At 45.7% G+C, this 24,088-nt stretch overlaps 1 protein-coding gene across 2 annotated transcripts in view; it reads left to right on the forward strand.

Annotated features, from left to right (window-relative positions):
• Positions 1-24,088, forward strand: part of CREBBP (CREB binding lysine acetyltransferase) — a 119,331-nt gene that overhangs the window by 4,388 nt on the left and 90,855 nt on the right. For both annotated transcript variants that reach the window (XM_086376030.1, XM_086376031.1), the window contains exon 2: positions 20,657-21,369. In XM_086376030.1, coding sequence (XP_086232156.1) covers positions 20,657-21,369 — 713 coding nt within the window. The remainder of the gene's footprint in view (positions 1-20,656; positions 21,370-24,088) is intronic.

The following is a 24,088-nucleotide window of genomic DNA, read 5'->3' on the forward strand; positions in this document are numbered from 1 at the left end:
GAGTTTTTGCAGAGACTTCTAGGGCTAGGGCTTTTCTTGACTTTGCTTAGCTTTTACTTGGTAGAAAAGTAGGGATTCTTGGATAACTGAGAGGCATGAGGACAGTGGCCACATTTGAAGTTGCTTGGGGTGGGGGTAAGTATGAATCCCACCAGGGGAGTTGTCACAGTAGAGCATAAGATTGGGAATCATCCCTGCTTAACGCTTGAATTTGATTGTGTGATTCTCCAGCATGGTTGAGAATGACTTGTAAAGGGACTTAGGCTTAATCCTATAGTCGGAAGTTAATGCTTGTATTGTTAGCCTGTGTTTTTACAACTTCTGACTTGTGCCATTGTAGTTGTGTGACAAAGTATGTGATTACTTGGGGCTATGGAAGTGCTGACTTTGTGTTTTCACTTAATGTGTTTGAAGACAAATAGTTAAAAATGATTTTGCCAAAGCATGCCTTCCTTCCCTTGTTAATATGAAATGTTCCTTACTGTGAGCTGTTCAATACGAGGAAGGCTTGCTTTCAGCCAGGTTAGTTGTTGGTGTATTCTTAGTCAGGACAGCACCTCTTCATCTCATTCAAACCAGCTCTTCGGTATATTCCAGGGACACGTAAGAAAGTGTTGCTCAAGAGCAGATTTGTGCTCAGGAGAAATTGGGCATGGCTGAGGCTCTTGCCTGCAGACTCTCCCCAGCCTTCCTGTGCTCTGGGCTCTGAGTCTTGCAGGGGCTGCAGCATCATTCCCAAGTGCATGGGTCACACACCTTTTCTGTAGAGGGTCAGAGGACAGAATTTCGGCTCCGCAGGCCATGTGGTCTCTGCCACAGCTGCTCACTCAGTGCTGCCACTTCAACGTGAAAGTGGCTCTGGGTGGTATGTCCACGTATATGCCAGGAAACTAGTAAAACTCTGGTTTCAGAAACTGGCAGCTGGGGGTTTGGCCTTGAGGCTGCAGTTTGTGACTCCAAGGTGATATGGGACTGGTGCTCTGAGGATTTTCAGTTGCCTCAGGTGTGGAGTAGAACGAGCATTCCCTTCCCCAGGGGCTGGGTGAGATGGTGTGTGAGAGGTGCCCGGCGCCAGCGCTGTCCGGACAAGGGGAAGAGGTGCACTTTGTAGCCACGTTTGCTGGTGGTTCTGGAAGCAGTAGCAGCCGCATGCACGCGTCCACACAGGACACCAGTGGGCAGGTCTGTTGTAGTGGAGCACATTCAGCATATAGCCAGGAATTCTTCCATCAGCACTATTAATTTTTTTGCCTCCGTTTTCAACTGTTTTTTTTAATAGGAACACGATGGCCATGAAATTTTAAAATTGCAAAAACTTAAGCAGTGTGGTATGTTCTGAAAATTCTTACTAATTTTGAAGCATATGTCACGGACTGTTTAGGCAGCCAGCGTGTGAATCTGTTGACTTAGTGTGTGTATCACACTTCCATCTGAGGTGCCCCTTATGCCATAAGTGTACAGAGGATCCGGGTGACGCCTTCTAGTAGCTTAGAACTGTGTTGACGAAGAGAAGACTAAGAAACAGAACTTGAGAAAAGAATGTAAAATGCAGTTAGGTGCCCAGATGCACAACTCAGAAAGGGCAATTGAAGGAAGCTTCCTTTACTCACCTGCTTTTCACTGAGTGCCCCTTGTGCAGAAGCCCAGGGCTGGGTGTTCGGGAGGGGGTGGCACCAGAGGCAGGCACTTGGTGGTCTTTTCTTTGAAGCCCGCACCCTGGGAAGTCTGCTGGTTTTCTATACTTTCTGTGTGTTGGGAAAAGCGCTCTGGCTACTCAGAGAATTTCCTCTCTCGGTGTGATCTTGGCCCATGGCCTGCACCTAAGTCCTTTCAGGTTGTCCCAGCTGCTCTCTCAGATGCCCTCAGGCTCCTGGCCATGTCCTCTTGATTTTCAGCACGTGTGCCCAGTGTCCCCTGAGCCCTTCCCCTAGTGGCACGTCTCTCATCAGAAGACTGTCCCACACTTGGGGGGGCTCTCAGGATCTGGAGTGGTGTACACAGCTCCTGCACAAACTGGGAAGCGGGGGGTGAGGGGTGCCACACTTTCCCCGTCCAGTCTAGGTTTAGCTTTCAGGAATTGTCATGTCACAGCAAGGCATCGATGCAGGGTGTCCGCACTTGCACCAGTGCCTGTTGGGGACACTGGCGACTTTCCGTGGGGCTGTGATTGCCAACAGGGGTGCTGGGGAAGAGCCATGTGCAAGGGTTGCCCAGCTCGAGCTTTGACTGGAAGAGTTGGGAATCGGGGTGGGGAGGGGCGGCGGTTCTTTAGGAAAGGCATGGAAGTAAGCAAAAGTGGCTTTTTTTCCTTGTTCTTAGACAATACACAGAACGACTGCTGCTGATTTAGAAAAATCTGCCTTTAGGGTGTTTTCTTGTTCTAAATTTGGGAATTAAGGCTATTTTTGAGCTCTATGTCTAAAAGTCAAATTCCTGTCTTTTAAAACCTTACCCTTAGAAAGACTTGGATATCATCCCATGTGTCATTTTCCCCCGTGTTTCATTTCCATTAATCAAAAGAATGTTTAGTTGAACTATCGCTAAGAATAGTAAAATCTAATGCTGAAGAAATTTTCACTTGGTTAAATCCGACTTTCCTATTTCTAGATGTCCCGTCTGCTGCTGTTTGACAGTCTCTTAGTTTGCCAGTCTCTCTAATACACCTGTGCCTCAGTTTATGTAGGAGGTGTTTCTTAATAGTTGGAGCTGTTTAAAGGGGTTGTACAATTCTGTTGTGAAGTAAAATCTTTATATAGTTCAACAGCTTCCTTTTGCACTGCCCCCAAATATTTTGAATTTTTTAAAAATCAAAACTGTATCACCTGGACATGTTTTAATTTTGTAGTTAGAATACCCAGTGAAATCACAAGAAAAATAAGCTACTATTTTTTATAACAGCCTGTAGAGTGAGGCTTGGGCCATATTTGAATAACGTGGATTTTGGTGGATTTATCAACAAACTTCATGATAACATTCAGGAACTATAGAAATACATCAGATAATTGGGGTTTGCTTTGACAATTATGGACTATATGAGTTTGACCCCTATTTCTTTGCGTTGATTGCTAAGGAAGGCTTTCTTATCTCTCCTTGGTATTCTTTGGAACTCTGTATTTGGATGAGTATATCTTTCCTTTTCTTCTTTGCCTTTAGCTTCTTTTCTTGTCTCAGCTATTTGTAAGACCTCTTCAGACAACCATTTTTGCCTTTTTGCATTTCTTTTTCTTGGGGATGGTCTTGATTACTGCTTCCTATATAATGTCACGAACCTCTGTCCATAATTCTTCATGCACTTTATCAGATCTAATTCCTTGAATCTATTTGATACTTCTACTGTATAATTGTAAGGGACTTGATTTAGGTCATACCTGAATGGTCTACTGGTTTCCCCTGCTTTCTTCAACTTAAGTCTGAGTTTTGCAATAAGGAGTTCATGATCTGAACCAGAGGAAAACAGTAGAATGGAAAAGACTAAGGATCTCTTCAAGAAAATTAGAGATACTAAGAGAACATTTCATGCAAAGATGGGTGCAATAAAGGACAGAAATGGTATGGACCTAACAGAAGCAGAAGATATTAAGAAAAGGTGGCAAGAATGCACAGAAGAACTATACAAAAAAGATTTTAATGACCCAGATAACCATGATGGTGTGATCACTCACCTAGAGCTAGATATCCTGGAGTCCGAAGTCAAGTGGGTCTTAACTTGAAGTGTCACTATGAACAAAGCTAGTGGAGGTGATGAAATTCCAGCTGAACTATTTCAGTCCTAAAAGATGATGCTGTTAAAGTGCTGCACTCAATATGCCAGCAAATTGGAAAACTCAGCAGTGGCCACAGGACTGGAAAAGGTCAGTTTTCATTTCAATCCCAAGAAAGGCAATGCCAAAGAATGTTCAAGCTACCACACAATTGCACTTGTCTCACGCTAGCAAAGTAATGCTCAAAATTCTCCAAGCTAGGCTTCAACAGTACGTGAACCGAGAACTTCCAGATATTCAAGCTGGATTTAGAAAAGGCAGAGGAACCAGAGATCAAATTGCCAACATCTGCTGGATCATCGAAAAAGCAAGAGAGTTCCAGAAAAACATCTACTTCTGCTTTGACTATGCCAAAGCTGTTGACTTTGTGGATCACAAGAAACTGGAAAATTCTTAAAGAGATGGGAATACCAGACTACCTTACCTACCTCCCAAGAAACCTGCATGCAGATCAAGAACCAACAGAACCAGACATGGAACAATAGACTGGTTCCAAATTGGAAAAGGAGTACATCAAGGCTGTATATTGTCATCCTGCTTATCTAACTTATATGCAGAGTACACCGTGTGAAATGCCTGGCTGGATGAAGCACAAGCTGGAATCAAGATTGCTGGGAGAAACATCAATAACCTCAGATATGCAGATGACACCACCCTTATGGCAGAAAGCAAAGAGGAACTGAAGAACTTCTCGATGAAAGCGAAAGAAGAGAGTGAAAAGGCTGGCTTAAAATTCACCATTCCAAAAACTAAGATCATGGCATCCAGTCCCATCACTTCATGGCAAACAGATGGGGAAAGGATGGAAAAAGTCAGAGACTTTATTTTCTTGGGCTCCAAAATCACTGCAAATGGTGACTGCAGCCATGAAATTAAAAGATGCTTGCTCCTTGGAAGAAAAGCTATGACCATTCTAGACATAATATTAAAAAGCAGAGACTTACTTTGCTGACAAAGATCCATATTGTCAAAGCTCTGGTTTTTCCAGTAGTCATGTGTGGATGTGAGATTTGGACCATAAAGAAAGCTGAGCACCGAAGAATTGATGCTTTTGAACTGTGGTGTTGGAGAAGACTCTTGAGTGTCCCCTGCAAGGTGATCAAGCCAATCAATCCTAAAGGAAATCAGTCCTGAATATTAATTGGAAGGACTGATGCTGAAGCTCCAATTCTTTGGCCACCTGATGCAAAGAACTGACTCATTGGAAAAGACCCTGATGCTGGGAAAGATTGAAGGTAGGAAGGGAATGGGACAACAGAGAATGAGATGGTTGGATGGCAGCACCGACTTGATGGACATGACTTTGAACAAGCTCTGGGAGTTGGTGATGGACAGGGAAGCCTGGTTTGCTGCAATCCATGGGGTCGCAAAGAGTTGGACACAACTGAGCGACTGAACTGAACTGAACTGACTTTGACCCAGTTCCTTTGGATTAAAATATTTTGAGTATTTGTCACTTGATTAAAAGTAGAACCTTCTAACCATGACTCAGAGTTGAAGGAAATGTCAGAGCTTTTTATACTGGGAGGCAGGCAGTGTGGTAGTGAAGAAGGAGCTCGGCTTCCACTCAGTGGACACTGGAGCTTGGTATCCAGCTCTTCAGCTCTGTGACTTGGACCAATGACTGTACATTAGAACTTGGTTGGGGAGGATGGATCTCATGTCTAAAAGGGAGTCTTTCCCCCTAAAATTTTGCATTTTTTCTCGGTTTGATTAGCTTTGCATATTGGGCTCCTGAGTGCTTCCCAGATCGTGCAGTGGTAGAGAATCCACTTGCCAGTGCAGGAGATGCAACAGACGTGGGTTTGATCCCTGGGCCAGGAAATCCTCTGGAATAGGAAATGGCAACCCACTCCAGAATTCTTGCCTGGAAAAATCCCACAAGAGCTTGGCCAGCTACAGTCCAGTCCTTGGGGAGTCAGACATGAGTGAGTGCACAGAGAGAGAGAGAGAGACACACACACACACACACACACACACACACACACACACACACGGTTCCTGTGGTTTCTGTCATTTAGCCAGGTGCAGTGGCTCTTACTGTTGTATCATTGTGTGGGAAAGTACTAGATTCGTTTTCCTCCTGGGCTGGTGAGGACGGGCTGATGTAGGTGAGGGGTCTGACCCAGAACCAGATCCGTGGACATCCTCGCCGAGCACACAGAAGATGCCGCCGCTGCTGGTTCCCATGGAGCACCAGGGCCAGCGCGGCCTCCGCCCCTGCCGGCAGAGGAGTGAGTGAGAGCTGAGATTGAAGTCCCAGGACATGGGTGCGAGCGTGACACACTTCACTCAGTCTGTGTTTGTAGTTTAAAATTGTTCTTTATTGGAAAATTGAAGTCTGAATGGAACTGTTTTTCTAGTATTATTTCAGAACAGGGACTTGACTTAAGTTAGGACTTGCGGGGAAAGAAAGTGAGCACAGAGAAACTATACAAATGGTCTTTCTTTTTTAGAGAACAGAGTTAGGGGAGAAAACGTCCTTTGAGTCACTGTCCAGTTTAGTCAGGCTGATTGGTTGAAATATCAGTGAAATTTAATTTCCTCTTTGATTCAGCAACCACTGATCTTGAAAGGGGTAGATTCAGCTGCTTGCTGTTTTGTAGAGTTTTCTATTCCTGCAGATTCCGTAATAGGAAGTGACCTCAGTGGAGTTTACTATTTTTTCCATTCTAGATTTTTGTTGTTGTTGTTGTTTAATGGGCAAATTGTGTCTGACTCTTTGGACCCCATGGACTGCAGCCCACCAGGCTCCTCTGTCCATGGGATTTCCCAGGCAAGAATACTGGAGAGGATTACTATTTCCTCCTCCAGGGGATCTTCCCCCCCAGGGATCGAACCCGAGTGCCCTGCATTGGTACATGGGTTTTTACAAACTCTGAGCCACCTACGTATTTTAGGTATGGCAGTTTATGGGTTTTGCTAGTAAAGATTGCCCCATGGTGGACAAAGAATTTTTCTCCCTAATTTGTGTTCATCTTTACATTGGATCTTTTTTACATTTTATTTAGTTGTAATTTTTATTGAAAATAACAAAAGAGGCATAAAGCTCTGATAGATTGTCTGTGTCGTTTTGGTTGTGCCTCTACTGCTGCTGCGGAGAAGGCGATGGCACCCACTCCAGTACTCTTGCCTGAAAAATCCCGTGGACGGAGGAGCCTGGAAGGCTGCAGTCCATGGGGTCGCTGAGGGTCGGACATGACTGATCGACTTCACTTTCACTTTTCACTTTCATGCATTGGAGAAGGAAATGGCAACCCACTCCAGTACTTTTGCCTGGGGAATCCCGGGACGGGGGAGCCTGGTGGGCTGCTGTCTATGGGGTTGCACAGAGTCGGACACGACTGAAGCGACTTAGCAGCAGCAGCAGCTACTGCTGTTGGGATTGTTTTTTGTTTGAAGAGCAGAATCCACCCAGAGTTGAACTTCTCTTTTAAAAATCTCTAAGAAAATCGTATTGAAAGATTAACTCCTTGTCTTAGCTCACAGTGATGACTTTTTCAGTCTGAAAGTTGAAGGAAAAACTGGTTCCTTCTCAACAGTAAGAATGGTTTTGGACATTTCCCTTGTTGGAAACTCTGTAGAGTTCTCATGGTGGTCAGTCCTGTTGAACTTCCACTGACGGTGGCCACCTTCTAGACCCGCACCCCCAGGACTGGGTCCACTAGACTCTTGTGGCCAGTGAGTGCTTAGACTGTTAGTAGTGTGACTCAGGAACGGCATTTTTATTTTTCTTTAATTGTAACTAATATAGATGTTAATAACCACGTGTGCCTATCCGCTGCTGCGCAGACAGCGCAGCCCAAAGTCACGTTCGTTGTTGTTTAGTCGCTGAGTTGTGTCCAGCTCTTTTGCGACCCCATGGACTGTAGCCCATGGGCTCCTCTGTCCATGGAATTTTCCAGGCAAGAATACTGGAGGAGTTGCCATCTTCTCCAGGGGATCTTCCCGACCTAGGGATCAACCCCACATCTCCTGCATTCGCAGGCAAATTTACTTACCTCATTTGCCTAGAGTGTTCTTTAAGATATAGGCCTGAAGCCCAAGTCCTCTAAAAGGACCAACTTTTAAAGATGGAAAACATTTTTAAAAATACACTTTGGTTTAGATTCCAGATTTTTCACTCATGTAGAAAGTATTCTAGTGTGAGTCAGCCCTGGAAATCTAGGGGACTCGGTGGGCCCAGGGTCTGCCTTCGCAGAAGGCAGCTCTGTCAGCGGCAACTGAGCGCCTTGGAAAGGAGGCCTCGATTGGGGCATAGGACAGAGGCTGTTCGGAAGGGCCCTGGTAGGGCTTCTGGAGGAGCTAACGGAGACCTGAGAATGAGTAAGACACGAGAGGTACTATTCCAGGCACAGGGAACGGCATAAATAGCGAGTGTGGTGGTCTGGAGGTATACACTTCTGAGCAAGTAAAGTTTTTGCAAGAGCCGGTTTTGTTTTTCTTTTACATTCAATAAATTGCCGCTTAGAGGCAGTGTGGTCTTGCCTCTTGAGAGGGGGAGACTGCTAGTGTCGTTCGACCCTGGTGGGCCTGGGCTCCAGTCTCAACTGTGCCCCTCTTTATTCTTTTATTCAACAAGTATCAAAATGCTTATATAATTCACATTATCTATGTGTGCTTACTATGTGTGGACACTGCTTGGCTGTGGTTATATCATTGTGGCCCCGTCTTCTTGGACCTCAGAGGGTGGTGGTGCGGTCAGGCAGCCCAGCAGCCCTCCCTTGCCTGTCTTAATCACAGACTGAAAGCAGTGTCGTGATGGGAAAGAGCCCGGAGCTGCTGGCTGGCTGGTCAGGGAAACTCCTTAGAGGAAGGGCACTGGAGCAGGACAGACCATTGGGGGGGTCAGGCTGGGCACGTGAAGGCAAGGTCACCGCGTGGGAAGCCTGCAGTGTTGGCCCAGGGAATCCAGACTGTCCATTTGGGGCTTAAAAAGCAATTCAGAGTTTTAGAAACCCATCACATTCAGGGTGATTGGAGGAAGTGACTGTGACTTGTTCTCCAGGAGGCTCAATCATCTTTTTCCAGGTGTATTTTCATCCAAGTTCATATGTGCAGTGAGAGCCAACAGTTGCCTGCTCACTCCCCAAACTGTATTTGTAGGAGCAGGAAAAGACCCTAAGAACAACAACCTAAGAATCAGAACTACAGTTGACCCTTGAACAATGCGGGGCGTCGGAGTGCCAACCCTCCGTGCAGTCAAAAACCCATATAAAACTTGCCCTCTGTATACCAGTTCCTTCACTGTGTCTCCCTAACGCAGTTTCTCTGTATCCACGGTTCTGCATCCTCAGATTCAACCAGCCACTGTGTAGTAATGTAGTCTTTATTATTATTTTTTTTTATGTAGTCGTTACTGTTGGAAAAAAAACTGTGTGTTAAGTGGGCCTGTGCCGTTCAAGCCCTTGTTCAAGGGTCAACTGTAGTGTTCTTATTTAAGGTATTAGAAAATTTTTGTACACACAGGAGGTTTTTGTTAAAAAAGTTTTTTTTCTTTTAAATTCTTTTGACTGGGTGACATTTTCATAGTGTTCCAAACAGTACAAAAGGCTGTTTAGTGAAAAGCCTTCCTGTCCTTTTTCCAAAATCACCAGTTCCCCTCCCCACAGGCAGCTAGTGTTCCTCGTGTGTCATGCAGGAGACGCACTGTGTATGTGAGCACAGGCTTCCTCTGCTTACTCCTCCTTCCCCAAGTGGCACGTGGGTGTGTTGATCCAGTCTAGGTGCATTTCAGACTGATGAATAGCTCAGAGCTGCTAGAAGTGTTAATAATTGAAGAGCGGGCATCATTCTAAAAATCCCTTTTTTTAAAATGTTAAAATGTTTTGGCGCTGTACTTAACACAGAATGATTTTTGTATTTGTGCTACACTTTATAAATACGAAGAATCGAAGTTTTAAAAATTAATCTCGTCTCAAAGGGTATTCGAGGTTTGTTGCTGTTCTCATGTTGCACATCACGTGACCCTGGTTGACACCAGAGTTCTGTTTTATGGTTTTTTCCCCAGTTTCTGGAAAAAATTCTTTAAACCTGTGGTATTTATTAACCACCTTACTGGTTGACATACAAATACCTGTAGCTTAACACAACCTACTTCTGCACCAAGTAGATAAAGTAAAAATCAGTCTCTGGCTTGGTAGGACTTCTGAGAATATTCATATTCACCCCAGACGTTTCTGTTAATTTAGTCAGTCAGTCTAGATGTTGCAGAACCTTAACGGTGACGCAGCTGTCCTTCAGAAGAGGAGTAGCTGAGCTTTCCGCCATCGCACATCTGGTGAGGGAAATTGATAGGTGTTTAAGATGGAAGATAAATTTCAGAATTGTTAAGTAGGATGGAGAGCAGAAATGATAATTAGACCCTTTTTAGGGGTAGAAAGATATACTAACGCACGCATAGAATATTTTCAGAAGGAAATCCCTGGAAATTGTTTTTCTTAGGCATGGGAGTCCTCCACTTTCACTGTGTATTCTTCCAAATGTGTTTTTTTTTTTTAACTTTAAAGCATAAATATATTGTTTTTAAAATGAAAAACTAGTTTAAAAGTAAGTCAAACCCACAGCAAAACATCTTTAGTATTTGTGGTTAGAAGAATCTGTGAAATGGGGAGAACTGGAATTCCCTCTTGTAACTGGTTAATCCCTCTTGTAAAACCTTTAGATCTGTAGCAGGAATGATTTGAACAGAATGTAAACTAACTTAGAGGTGTTGTCCAAGGATGGGAAAATATGATTGTGTTTTAGTGTGGTGTCCAGTCATCACTTCCTTTGTCACAAGCGCTGACTGTAGCAGAGTCCTTTTGTTAGAGAATCTTCATTGATGTGCTTGAAGCTGCAGGACCTGACAGCCAGCTGATGTTTCTTCAAGTATACTGAAATAATGTCACCTTTCCCAACGTGAGCAGCGTGTATTTTACTACTGCGTTGGGTACAAAACATTATATGTAGATTATCACATTTCTTTAGAGAAAAGATAGTATTTTTGAAAAGTCCTTCTTTACAGTACGTTTTATTTTCCTGCCTTTCAAACTCATTTGAATGCTAAAAATATTTTAAAGTAATATTGAACCCATTTCTGATTTCATCCTCAAACTGTATAAACACTTCCAAGTGTAACCAGGAGCATCTGGAAGCCTTCCAGGTGTTATCACCTGGGCTGAAGCTAATCGCCTGGGTCTGGACACCGCAGGGGCTGCCTAAAAACATCAGTTTCTTTAATTAAACCGGTAGTTCACTCACATTGTTAAAAAACTGACACAAGTCTGTCAAGTGAGAGCCTCCCCCGGTCCCCTCGGTGCTTTCCTCAGGGGTGATTTCTTGGAGCAGAGAGCATGTTTGCAGCTCCCTTGCCCCCGTCCTGCCTTTGTCTTCTTACTGGAAGCTGCACCCCGTCCACATGGTTGCCTGCCTGTACACAGCAGCACGTGGAGAGCTTCCCCACTCTCCCTTTCTGCAGTTGCTTGGTTCCCACTGTGTGGGATTGGTTCAGTCTGTTCCCCACTGGTGGATGGTCAGCTTTCTAGTCTCATCAGTGCCATAATGAATAGCTCTCCTCAGCTACATGTATCTGTGTAGAACAGATTCCTCAAAGTGAAATTAATGATGGAAAGGAACATGCATTTGTAATTTTGATCAAATCATCAAATTGTCCTCCAAGAGTTTGTATGTTGGTGGAGCCCTAAAGCTTTAAAAGCAGCACGCTTAAACCCAGCATAGACATCACTGGGTATTTTGTGTATGTTATTAATACAGTTGATAAATACTCAAGTTATTCTTCAGCTTATGATTCTGTATCATTTTGTACCTCTCAGTCGTTTGTGATTTATCTGTAATTTTATGGCATACCCTTTTTTTCCCCCTTAAGACAATTTTTTAACACATTTTCATGTTCAGAGCAAAACTGAGGGGAAGGTTGTACAGCGATTACCCACATATGCTCCCGCCCCCTACCCACGATAATCTTCCCATTATCTGCATCCCCCACCAGAGTGTACACTTGATATGATTGATGAACCTCGTTGATACATGATAATTATCCCGAGTCCATAGTTTACTTCAGGGTTCACTCTTGGCTTGGTACATTCTGTGTGTTTGGATGAAGGTGCAGTGGCATGTATCCATCATTAGAGTGTCATGCAGCGTTTTTTCACTGCCCTAAAAATCCCCTGGGCTTCCTTGGTGCTTTAGTGGTAAAGAATCTGCCCATAGTGCAGGAGATGCAGGTTCGATCCCTGGGTCAGGAAGATCCCCAGGAAGAGGGAATGGTAGTGACATCCCATGCAAGAGGAGCTCCCATGAACAGAGGAGCCTGGCAGTCTCCAGCCCATGGGGTCACTTAGCGACTGAACAACAGATCCCCTGTGTTCCTTCTAATTTATCCCCCTCACCAACAAAAGCAAACTCCTGGCAATCATTGATTATTGTTACTGCCTCCATAGTTTTGCCTTTTCCAGAATGTCATATAGTTGAAATCATGTAGTATGTCATCTTTCAGATTGTATTCTTTCATTTAGTAACATGCTTTTCAGGTTCCTCCATGTCTTTTCATGGCCTGATAACTCATTTTTTTTTTAGAACTGAATAATATTCCATTGTCTGGATGTTGGTGTACTTTTTAGACTAAATGCATTCATTTCTCTCCTAGCCCACACACACTTCCATATGTTGTACACTGACACCTCTAAGTTCAGAACAAGGCTGTTCTTCTTTCTCCTGACATGGGACTGCTGCCTACCAGCTGCAGCTCCCAGCATTTGGGCCAGGGGACCCATCTCTGGCTGGCTGCTTGCTTGTACATACGCCGTGGCCAGTAGTCTGAGGTGGCCTAGCCCCTGAGGTGAGGGGTTGCTCCCGCAGAGGCCGAATCCTCGCTCCGCCCCCACATCCTCCTCTGGGACTTTTAACTGGGTTGCCAGCACTGCCCTTCTCTGCCTGGATGCTGGAGAACAGTGAGCCCCTTTCTACAGGCCAAGCTGTCTGGTCCCCATTCCGGGGCTGCTGGTGGTTGATGGTTGGTCTCATGGTGGCTGTACCTTCTGACAGTACCTTCTTTCCCACCTTTGTCCCAGGAAGGCTTTTCTCCCCTCAGGGCTGAAGGAGGCAGCACACAGACCTCATTTAGGAAACTGTAAATTGTCCTAAACTGTCTGGGAAATGGCACTCCCCTTTCCCTGGGGCTTCTGAGGGAATCAAATGAGGTCAGAGGCTGGCTGCAAGTCCAGGACTCTCCTGATTTAGGGTCTAGTGTGACAGAGAGCTTCCACTCAGTATTATCTTATAATCCTTTCATACAAGTCTCTGGTGAACCGTCCCTGCCTGGAACGAAGGCCTGAGAGCAGGGACTTGCTCCCACTGAGGAAGGCCTGGGAGGAGGGGGATCACCTGGGGCTCTTGGGCAGATAGTGATCTTGAGGAAGGGCATTTTGTTGTTGTTGTTGTTCAATATAAAATCACTGTTCAGAATAAAGTAAAACCTTATTTTTACTAATTTATGTATTGCATTAAATATTGAAGCCTGAATCATAGATGATTTTAGAAAGAATTTGCTTTTAATTATTTCCTAATAGTTATTGTAACCAAAAAAAAAAAAAAAAGGTTACATTAGATGTCTTTTAAGAATGTGACTAAATGCCTGAAGTTTATTTATAGTGGCATAAATGCCAATAAAATAGTGCTTTTTTTCTTTTCCTTTTCCTTTAGATTTTTTAAAAAATTTTATTTCTCCATTGTTGAAAAGTTGTTCCTTTATTTATTTGCATAATCTTTAAGAATTTTCAAAGCAATATGAGCATTAAATCTAGTAGAATTGTCAGATTATTAGGGCTTTTTACCATACAGAAGAGACGATTGCTGGCACGAACTCTGTACCAGGCATAGGGTGCCAGGTCCTTGGTGTGCATGTATCGTTCAGTCTTCATAGCAACTGTGGAAGATGGGGCAGTGACAGTAATAATAATGACTAATATTTACTGAGCACTCACTGCATGCCAGGCTAAGTGCTGTGTACACAGTGCATGACTTAATTCCTTCTTCAGTGATCCTAGAGGCAGGTACAATTTTCCTTTCCAGGTTAGAGCTAAGGAAGCACACATAGGGAGCAGGCAGGAGTAAGAGACAGAGATGGACCCGAATGAGGCTCTGGCTGGGTACCTTCCTCACTACCCAGCCTGAGCTGCCTCTGTTGTTGGTTGTCTGATCAGCAGTATATTAACAAATGCACTGACGAGGCCTTGAAAGGGGTCCAGGTCATCTAAGACTGAAAACCCTGTGAAAATGTCTAACATTCTGTGGATTCCTCAGCTTTAGACGTGAGCTTTTTCAGGATGCATAGCCCTTTTTGGTTCAAGGTGGTTTTTCTTTCTTTCTTTTAATCCAGTTTTGACTCAGGAATTAAAATTCTTTTTGTAAAAATTTCCAAGGTTGATGAATAAAGGTGCTCAGCTTTTGAAAGATTTAAGAGATGCATTTAATAATGCCGAAGAGAATCTAGAGAATTCTGAAAAGATTTTAAAGAAAGCAGGCCTTTTTCATGGGGCCGAAGGGCTGCAGAGAGAAATAGGGGTAAGTGGGGAAGAGAGATCCTTGGGAGGGAGTTTGATGCTCAGAAGTAGAGCAGCACATGCACAAAACAGCGTCTAAACTCTTGGATAGTTTACTTCCAATACCACCATCTCTTCTCTATTATGCTTTTTAATGTTTGCATCACCGGTAGGATAGAGGGTCATTGATGCCAAGATGTAGCCAGAGGGGGAAATAGACTTGGCTGGTTTTCTGGAAGATAGGCAGCAGGAAGAAGGTGTGAAGAGGAGGATGAGCAAAATAATGTAACATTTCAAGAAAATTCATTGTTGAATTTTGTTCTCTTTGTTTCTGTTCTAGGAAAATAGTAATAAATGTTAAAATTACCTCTTGCCCTCTTGGGCTAGACAAAGTAACTTGTTAACATTGATACTGTGTATCACCTGTAGCTCAGGCCTGTTCTCTCTTTCAGCTTGCAGTTGCCTGTCCCGGCTCCTCTGCTAAGCATGGGGTGGGAGGCACTGGGCACTGACCTAATCCCTGTGTTCGTGGCCTTTACAGCCTCATGAGCTGTAACAAGAAGTGATAGGAGATTTTAAGATCACCCATTATGTCTGTAGACTGTGGAAGAGTTCATACTTCTGGCCAGTGCAGAGTGTAATAAACTGGTTTGTACATGTTTTGAGAGAAAAATCAGTTCTGCTGATGTGGAGGATCTGGGGTTCTGAATGTAATTCAAAGAAAATAAGATATTATGACAGAAAGAGGAGAATTCAGAAAACCTGAGGGAAGAAGTGTCTTTTAGATGGTTTGTTTAATTAGCTGATGCATTTGAAACAACTCCTTTCAAACAAAACTTATCAGATGTTACTGGCTGGAAAGATTGAGTCAGTCACCTGCCAGGTATTTGATTTTGTAAAATGAAAAGCCTTTTCCAGCGTGTCTGATAGTAGTTCATTCCTTAAGGTGAAATGCTGCCTTCTGGTCGAGATGCATCGGAATGGGTCTTGCAGCATGGGGGGTGGTCAGTGTTTGGTGTGACCGTCCCCAGACTGAGGTCTCTGTGGTCCAGAGGGGAGAGGACCCTTGTGGCCCCGCGTGGTGAAGCCCTTCTGCTCCCGCGGCGTCGGGTCTGCTCAGCTTTCTCCTTCCTGAGCTGCTGCCACGGGCGCCGCAGCCTCACCGGGCGTGGTGGAGCCTGAGCGCCCGCAGCTGCTTTTCCCGGGTCAGCTTAGCTGAGAGGCACAGGGGAGCCTGGACCTGGTGGAGACGGGGAGGAAAGAGGTTCAGCCCCGCACCCCTCCTTCTCCCAGTGCTTTCCAGCCACAAATGAAGAGTCATTTGTGGAGGTTGACTCCCCAAAGTGTGTATGTTCTATCTTGAGTTCCTTGGTGCAGCTGGAAAGTCCCGAGGGGGCGAGAATTCCTGTTCCCAGCTGTGGCTGCGGACACAGCGTCTGCCGTTGGCTGTGTGACGGGTCTCATCTTCTGCTGAGGGTGACCCTGGAAAGCAGGTTCACCCCGAATCTCTTGCAGCCTCAGCTTTGCCCTCTCCTGGGCCCATCCCGTGCTGACGTGGTGGGGAGACAGGAACCTCCTGGGATTGGAAGTGGTGGCGCTCAATCTTGAATTTTCGGAACTTCCGATGATTCAGACTGGTGTTTGCCCAACCTGTATGTGGGGACACTGGGTGTGTGGAAAGCACAGCTGTGTTGTGTTGCAACAGCCTCCTGCTTCACTCTCCTGTGTCATGTTTTGTTCTGAACTAGAGAACAGGGAAGAGTAATGGTGAGGAAAGTGCGATGGTGTGAGTGTGGATCTGCCTTGCGCAAGCACTGCACACCCCCTTCTGTCTGTTACAGAGACTGTATATCATGTATGTGGCTGTTAGCGTATTCATACATGTTTGGACTGGGTAGGTGAGGACGCAGCAGAGTCAGTCAACCCTTCCTGCACCCAGACAGCTGTGAGATGATGTGCTTGTGCTGAAACAGGATGAGAAAGAGTGGACACAATGTGGCAGACCAGTAAAAACCAAAACCAGAAACGAGGCATAGACATAACACCTGCCACAGCCGTAGAAGGTGCGGGCTCCCTGGGACTAGAGCAAGACAGAACCAGAAAAGAATACGCATCAGTTTGATAGTGGCAGCACGTGGTGAACTTTTTAAGGTAAGAAAGTTTTTGTGCAGGATGGCGTTAAGATAACTGGTGTCAGTGGCAAAGCGCCCCTTTGCTGCTCTCAGCGCGTAGCCCTGGGATACCATTGTCCCTGTTTCACAGTTGAGGGAATTAAGACGCAGAGATTAAGCTGTTTGCCCAGGGACACGGGGCTGATTGACTCAGCCAGGATTTGCACTCCTGTGCTCTGCCTGCGAGTGTTCTTTCTGCGTTCCCATTTCTGACTCCCACTTGCTACGCTGGACTAGGGACCCTGTTGTTGACTTTGCTGTGGTTATCTGTTCTTCTGAATTTACCTGCTGTTGTCCTGGCCTGCCCGCCCTCTCCTAGAAAAGTGCTTTGGGACTCCTGGAAGGGTCAGTCGGGAGCATCCGCAGGCTATTCCAAACTTTGAATGTACAGTATCTGTAGCTCACTTCCTTCTTCTGGTCTCTAGAGCTTGACACTGCATCCCCTCCTAGCAGGTAAGAAGGAAACCTGGTGTCTGCAATAAGTGGCTTCCATTGTCTTTGTTTAAATGAGTTTCATTTTCTTGTTCATAGATTAAGAAGCATTGAATTAAACATATGCACACACTCAATTTTTCTAAAATAGTGGTCAGTAGAAGGCGATGGCACCCCACTCCAGTACTGTTGCCTGGAAAATCCCATGGATGGAGGAGCCTGGTGGGCTGCAGTCCATGGGGTCGCTAGGAGTCGGACGCAACTGAGCGACTTCACTTTCACTTTTCACTTTCATGCATTGGAGAAGGAAATGGCAACCCACTCCAGTGTTCTTGCCTGGAGAATCCCAGGGACGGGGGAGCCTGGCGGGCTGCTGTCTCTGGGGTCGCACAGAGTCGGACGCGACTGAAGCGACTTAGCAGCAGCAGCAGATGTGTGTACATGTGGAAGGCAACAAATACAAATGTTAGTTATATTAGAGGGTTGTTCTCATTTATTTTGACTATATCTCACGTCGTCTTTGTGTCTGGAGACCTTAGTGAATCTCCAGGTTAAGGACGACACAATAGCATGAAAGCCGTGGCATGGAACCCCCGAAGCCCCAAAACGTGGAAGCACAGGAGTGTGGAGGTCGCCTGCGGGAAGCCCTGGCCAGTGGTTCTCTTTGCTGTCTTCTGTATCCAAGAGTCCTGTTGTCGCTTTGTAATTAAGTGTTCTTGAGCCTGAGGAAGCAACCCCACCTTGGGGCACTCTACAGAACAACTGACCTACCCTCTTCAAAAATCTCAGAGTTATGAAAGACAAAGTCTGGAGGTCATTTCTAGAATAAAGGAGAAGACAGAGACATGACAACCTAAATGTGTTGGGATCTTGAAATGGGTTTTTTTTTTTAATTGTTTTGCAGTGTGTTTTTTTCTTCTTTATCTGAAATAGATTTTGCAACAGGAAAAAGAAATGTGATAAAGGACATTTTGGGAACAACTGGCCAGATCTGAGTAAGGGCAATCAGTATTAAGTACCATATCAGTGTTCAGTTTCCTGAATTTGTCAGCTGCCCTGCACTTGTGTAAGGGTGTTCTTAGGTGTCACACAGTAAAGCACTCAGGAGGAAAGGCGAGGCTCATGCCGTCCACAGCTGCTCTCAGAGGCTCTGCAAGCAGAGTGTGTGTGCAAGGAGTGTCTAGTCCCTCACAGGCAGGATGAACTAAGTATGTGTTCGAGGTGGCTTATGAGGCATGTATGTTTAGTGAACTCAGGAGGTTGAAAAGGGACTGGTTGGTTTTGCAGGAGGAGTCTCCGTAGTTACTGTTGAATGTGACAGAGGGCTGGACGTGAGGTTTTCTAGCCTGAGAGAAAGTGCATACAGAGGAGAAAGCTTGCTGATGCAGGTGCTGGCTTGTGGTATTGTGGCTGGGAGGTTGGGTGCCCCAGCAGGTGCTGAGGAGAGTGAAGGAGTTTGAACTTCATCCGTAGACATGATGAAGATACCAAGATGCCTTCAGCTGCAAGTTACCTTAGACTGCAGCTGGAATGGCTTCAGTGATACGAGTGTATTTTCTCTTGTTACAGGAAGTCTGAAGATGGTGGGGGGTGGGGCGTGGTTCCAGGATCGCTGTGTTAGCCTAGAGATGGCTTCATGGACCTGGGTGCTTGTGTTTGCCCTGCAGCCATCCTTAACGCGTGAGCCCTGTCTCCTTTCCTGGCTGAAGAGCGTTGCTGCAGTTTCAGGGTGAAATCTAGTGAAGAATGGGAGGTCATCTTCTGAGCATCCCTTAGCATTGGGAAGGAAAACCATCTCCAGAATGCCTTGGCCCACTTGCCTTCCGTTTCCATAGCTGGGACTGTGTCACTTGCCATGGGGAAGGTGGTCTGGTGGTTTTTGCTCCTTGGACTGGAAGGCGCTTCCCTTCCTGAAAGGAACATCCCAGGCAGCCAGCTGAGGAGCTGGTTGGGGAAGACAGTCGCAAGAGTCTGCACCTTGAAGAAAAAGGTTTTCAATTTTCTAAAAGTGGTTGGTGGCAGGGGCAATGGCTTGTTAAATTTTATAAGCCGCATGCACACATCACCCCCCATTTTACCCGTGCACCTATTTTTGGCAGGTTACTTTCCAGCTACTGCCCACATGCACGCACTTTAGTGCTAATCTTGCTCTCTGTGCCATTCTGCATACAGTTTCTATTTGCATGTTTTTATATAACACAAACATTTTCCTATATTTGTACAGTCTTCATATGTTAATGGATGTATAATGTTCTCCTGTTTCTATTGTGCAGCAGCTTATTAAACCTCTATTATTGGATGACAGTAATAATAATAGCTGAGGGCTTCCCTGGTGGCTCAGCAGTAAAGAATTCGCCTGTAGTGCAGGAGCCACAGGAGCCGTGGGTTCGATTCCTGCGTCAGGAAGACCCCCTGGAGGAGGGCATGGCAACCCACTCCAGTATTCTTGCCTGGAGAATCCCATGGACAGGGGAGCCTGGCGGGCTACAGTCCATGGGGTCACAGAGTCAGACATGACTGAAGCGACTTAGGAAGCACACACAAGTAGCCAATACTTTCTGAACCCTTAGCACCCACAGGCACTGTTTAAGTTATTTACATGTATTAATTCATTTAGTCCTCACAGCAACCCTCTGAGGTGTAGTAGCCATTATCACTCCCAGTTTCTAGAGAACTGAGGCACAGAAAGCCTACGTGACTTAACCAAGGTCGCACAGCTGGTAAGTGGGAAGCAGGAGGCAGAGCCGGCATCCAGATACTGGCAGTCTTGGTCTTGAGCTGTGATAACCAGTAGGTTAAACTGCTTCTGAGTATAGTCTGCGTTTATTTTGATGTTACAGGTAATTCCACGGTGACTGTATTTCTGCACATCTTGTCCTTTGCACTTGCACACATGGCCAGGTTGTTGTTATTTGAACACTGTGTGGTCAGTGAAGGACTAGGGATGACATATATAGGCCACACAAGAGAAGTGTTACTTTGAGAGGGACTGGAAAGAAGGAGTTGCTATAATTTTCATGTTTGATTACCAAAGAATGGTCTCTTTGGTTTACTGTTTTATCTTCCTTTGTGATCCTTACGTGTTTGTATATCCGTTGCACATTTATTCTTGGGAGGTGTGCTTTCCATCTTTATGTAAGATTGACTTTAACCCTTTCTGTATAATTCAAGTACTTTTTAAGCTATTTTCTTTTACTTTTAATTCTTTTTAATTTCTGTATATATCTTTATTTCCTGTAGCTTTAGCACTTTGAGGAATCTCATTTTCTGTTAAGGCTAGTTTTTTTTTTTTAATACTTCTTTTATATATATATATTCACTTAAGGCTAGGCTTTAATTTTCTCAAATTACTGTTGGTCTAACCTGATGCCCAGTTAATGTTTTACACACATACATTCTTGAAGCATTTTAACATCATAATTAAGCGAACTCGTTAAATTTCCGTTGTATTCCTTTAATTTGTATTTGCCTTACCCCACACTCTTTATTGTTTTGGAATATAGGATAGAATCTATCATTCTAGATAGCCTTCCTCTCATCTCTGTTTAACTTTCCCTTCTTCAGAATTTGAAAAATATTTTTCTGTTTTATTTTTTCAAATGAACTTTTCAGATCATTTTGACATTACTCGTAAGACACGCGAGTGTTCCGTGTTAAGCGCCCCTTTAGGTTACGCTTGTAGTAATATGTGACAGTTGGAGAGAGATTATGGTTGCTTAGTTTCTCATTTCTGTTTCTGTTTCATTTCTAGATTTTGGATCATTGTTTGACTTGGAAAATGATCTTCCTGATGAGTTGATCCCCAATGGAGGAGAATTAAGCCTTTTAAACAGTGGGAACCTCGTTCCAGATGCTGCTTCCAAACATAAACAACTGTCCGAGCTCCTGCGAGGCGGCAGCAGCTCCAGCATCAACCCGGGAATAGGCAATGTGAGTGCCAGCAGCCCCGCGCAGCAAGGCCTCGGCGGCCAGGCCCAGGGGCAGCCCAGCAGTGCCAACATGGCCAGTCTGGGTGCCATGGGCAAGAGCCCTCTGAACCAGGGAGATTCTTCCGCCCCCAGCCTGCCTAAGCAGGCAGCCAGCACCTCCGGGCCCACTCCTCCTGCTTCCCAAGCACTGAATCCGCAAGCACAAAAGCAAGTGGGGCTGGTGACCAGCAGCCCTGCCACGTCGCAGACGGGACCTGGGATCTGCATGAACGCAAACTTCAACCAGACCCACCCAGGCCTCCTCAATAGTAACTCTGGCCACGGTTTAATGAACCAGGCCCAGCAAGGACAGGCGCAGGTTATGAATGGATCTCTCGGGGCTGCTGGCCGAGGAAGGGGAGCTGGGATGCCATACCCTACTCCGGCCATGCAGGGGGCCACAAGCAGTGTGCTGGCTGAGACGTTGACCCAAGTTTCACCGCAAATGGCCAGTCACGCAGGGCTGAACACCGCACAGGCCGGAGGCATGAGCAAGGTAAGCGAGTGTCAGTGCTTTGCAGCTGTCCCGCTAACCAGGGGCACGTTCCTGTCCTCCTCTAGGTGTTCCTCCTGCCCCTCCTTCTCGAAAGGGTTGGATTTGGCATTCCATGTCCTTCTTCCCAGCATACAGATCCCTGCCGTGTCTTTAAGGTAGGAATTATTGAAGAAGCCAGTGGTAGGCTAGCCTGCACGTCAGATGGTTGAGAACACGGAGGGGAGTGTGGGCCGAGGGCCAGTTTTCAGCCTCTAAGACAAACGTGTGGAGATAGGACCACGTGGTTGAGAGGCAGCTTCGTGGGGAGTCAGCCTTCTGTGGCGTTAGTGGGCCCGGCAGAGGCGCTCTGCCGTCGCCTCCCGCCGCCAGCCAGGGCAGTCCTCTTCATGCCCTTCCTGTGTTACAGCCAGCTGGCCTGGTGTGTTTTGCCACAGCCTCCGTTTTACCAGCGAGGAAGCTGGGTTCCTAGCTGGTTATCTCCTGCTGGGCTTAACAGGGAAGAGGTGGCATGGCAGAGCTTCGGGTCTCAGAGGAAACTCAGAGCAAGGGTTCTCCAGATGGGCTCCCAGGCCAGCGGCGTTAGCACTACCTGGAGCCTGTAAGGCACTCAGAGCTGCTGACTCGGGGGGTGTGATGGCTGTGCAGCGTAGAGCTCTGCTCCTGAGAAGGGCCTTGCAGCTGGTGTACAGTGTAGGAACTGAACGTGGAGAACAGGGAAGGCAGATGCCAAGGTGGAGAGAGCCCACTGGAAAAATGAGAGCAGACAAGGGACAGAGGATGCGGGCTGCCTTAGTGGCTTAGATGGTGAAGAATCCGCCTGCAGTGTAAGAGACCTGGGTTGAATCCCTGGGTAGGGAAAGTCCCCTGGAGGAGGAAATGGCAACTCACTGCAGTGTTTGTGCCTGGAGAATCCCATGGACAGAGGAGCCTGGTGGGCTACAGTCCATTGGGTCGCAAAGAGTCTGACACGGCTGAGCGACTTCACTCTCACTTTCAAGGGGCAGAGCACGGGCTGACCCACCAGACGCCGACCCCTGGGACACGCTGAGGAGGCCAGCTGCTGCCCCCAGTGCCCCTGATTTAGGCGGTGTTTGGTGCAGCAGATTCCAGAACAGGAACAGCAGAACTGTTTGAATTTGATGAGTCCCAGATGAGGGAGAGGGAGAGGTCAGCGTCGAGCAGTTTCCCCGTAAGGTTGATGCCAGCACTGGGTGACAGCTGTGAACCGTGTGACTGGCTTGGCTAAGAAGAGGGTATTTTTTAACTGAAGAAGTAAAAGTGAAGTAATTCTAAACATTCACATTTCATTTATCTCTTTTGAAGTGTTATTAAGGGAAAATGTGAACTCAAATTTTTGTTGTCCCTGGTGTTTGAAGAGGGGTCTGTGTGTGCGTGCACGTTTTAAAGTTGAATTGAGAAGAGATTTCTTTGGGTTTAGGCTTCATGGGTAGATTTGATGTTTGTTCCTTCCTGATTCACTGGTCATTCTGCTCCAAATGCCCAGTTACGAAAAGGTATTTTGGAGAATTTAAGTCACACACAAAAATAAACAGGGCTCCTGAGTAATCTTAGAAATTATCGAGTTGTTTTCTTTAAAATGTGGATTATCTGTCCATATTTGCCACATTAGATACTAAAAGAGAATTTTAAAACACAAATGTTCATTAACCATTGTAGTGATGTCAAATGTCACAGAGCCTCTTGTGAGAGGATGAGAGCAAAAAAGGCAAATAATTGTCTTAGTGTTTTATGAAAATAGTTTTGACCCCTGAAAAGACCTGAGTCCCTTGACCACATTTGGAGAGCCATTGGTAGTGTGTGTGTGTGTGTTCATGTATTCCTAAAAGTTGGACTTGGCATACCCGGGCAGAGTACACTGTCACATGTACATACGTGATGTCCTGTGTCATCGGTGTCCACTAGATACTCGGTTTCCCAGTGGTTGCATGTGTCGTGGTTTGTTATTAGAGTCCCCTCCCCCGAATTGAATAACCTATCTTTTATTCAGTTGCTGTGGCTCTTAAGAAGCTGTTAATCTCTAGAATTCTTACAGTTTATTTGTTGACACATCTGGCTGTTTTGCTTGTTTTTTGTTCTGGGAGTTGCCTGAAGCCTGGGCATTGCTGATCACGTCTCCCTCGCTCCATGTTCCTCCGTCTGCCCAGCGTTTTCACTCCTTTGTACCGCGGGGTCTGTCTTCAGACAGCAGCAAGCGTGCAGTGTGAGGACGGTAAGCCACATGACTTGTGGCACAGCCGTCTCCCATCCCAAAGAGGCCGATGGCGAAGAAAGGGTGGGAGGTGGCATTTTTGAAAGTTGCCGTGGCCTTTGGTTGGGACAGAAGAGCTAACAGTGGTGGGCAAATAGTGGGAGCGAGAGACACATTCATTTTAAGCTGAATAAGATTTTAAATGCACAGAGGGACAAAGAAACTTTTTTTAAAAGGCAATTTTGTTTAAAAAAATTATTGGTACAAAGGATATGCAGATTTCCTATAAAATAATGTAAATAGTAAAAAGAGCAGCCCCTCTTCTGCTTACAGGTAACTGCTTCTGTACAGATATATTAACACAGGTCCTTTTTTAATATACGAAATGGAACTAGACTACATGAGATGAGCACCTTGCTGTTTTAGGTAACAATAGACCACGAAATGCCTTTCCATGCCAGTGGGCACAGATTTTTCTTGTTTTCCGTGATGCACCATAGTTCCTGTACC

The sequence above is a fragment of the Bos grunniens genome, chromosome 25 (genome assembly GCF_055505025.1).
Source record: "Bos grunniens cultivar Pamir isolate PY7600 chromosome 25, Bosgru_T2T1.0, whole genome shotgun sequence".
Lineage (NCBI taxonomy): Eukaryota > Metazoa > Chordata > Mammalia > Artiodactyla > Bovidae > Bos > Bos grunniens.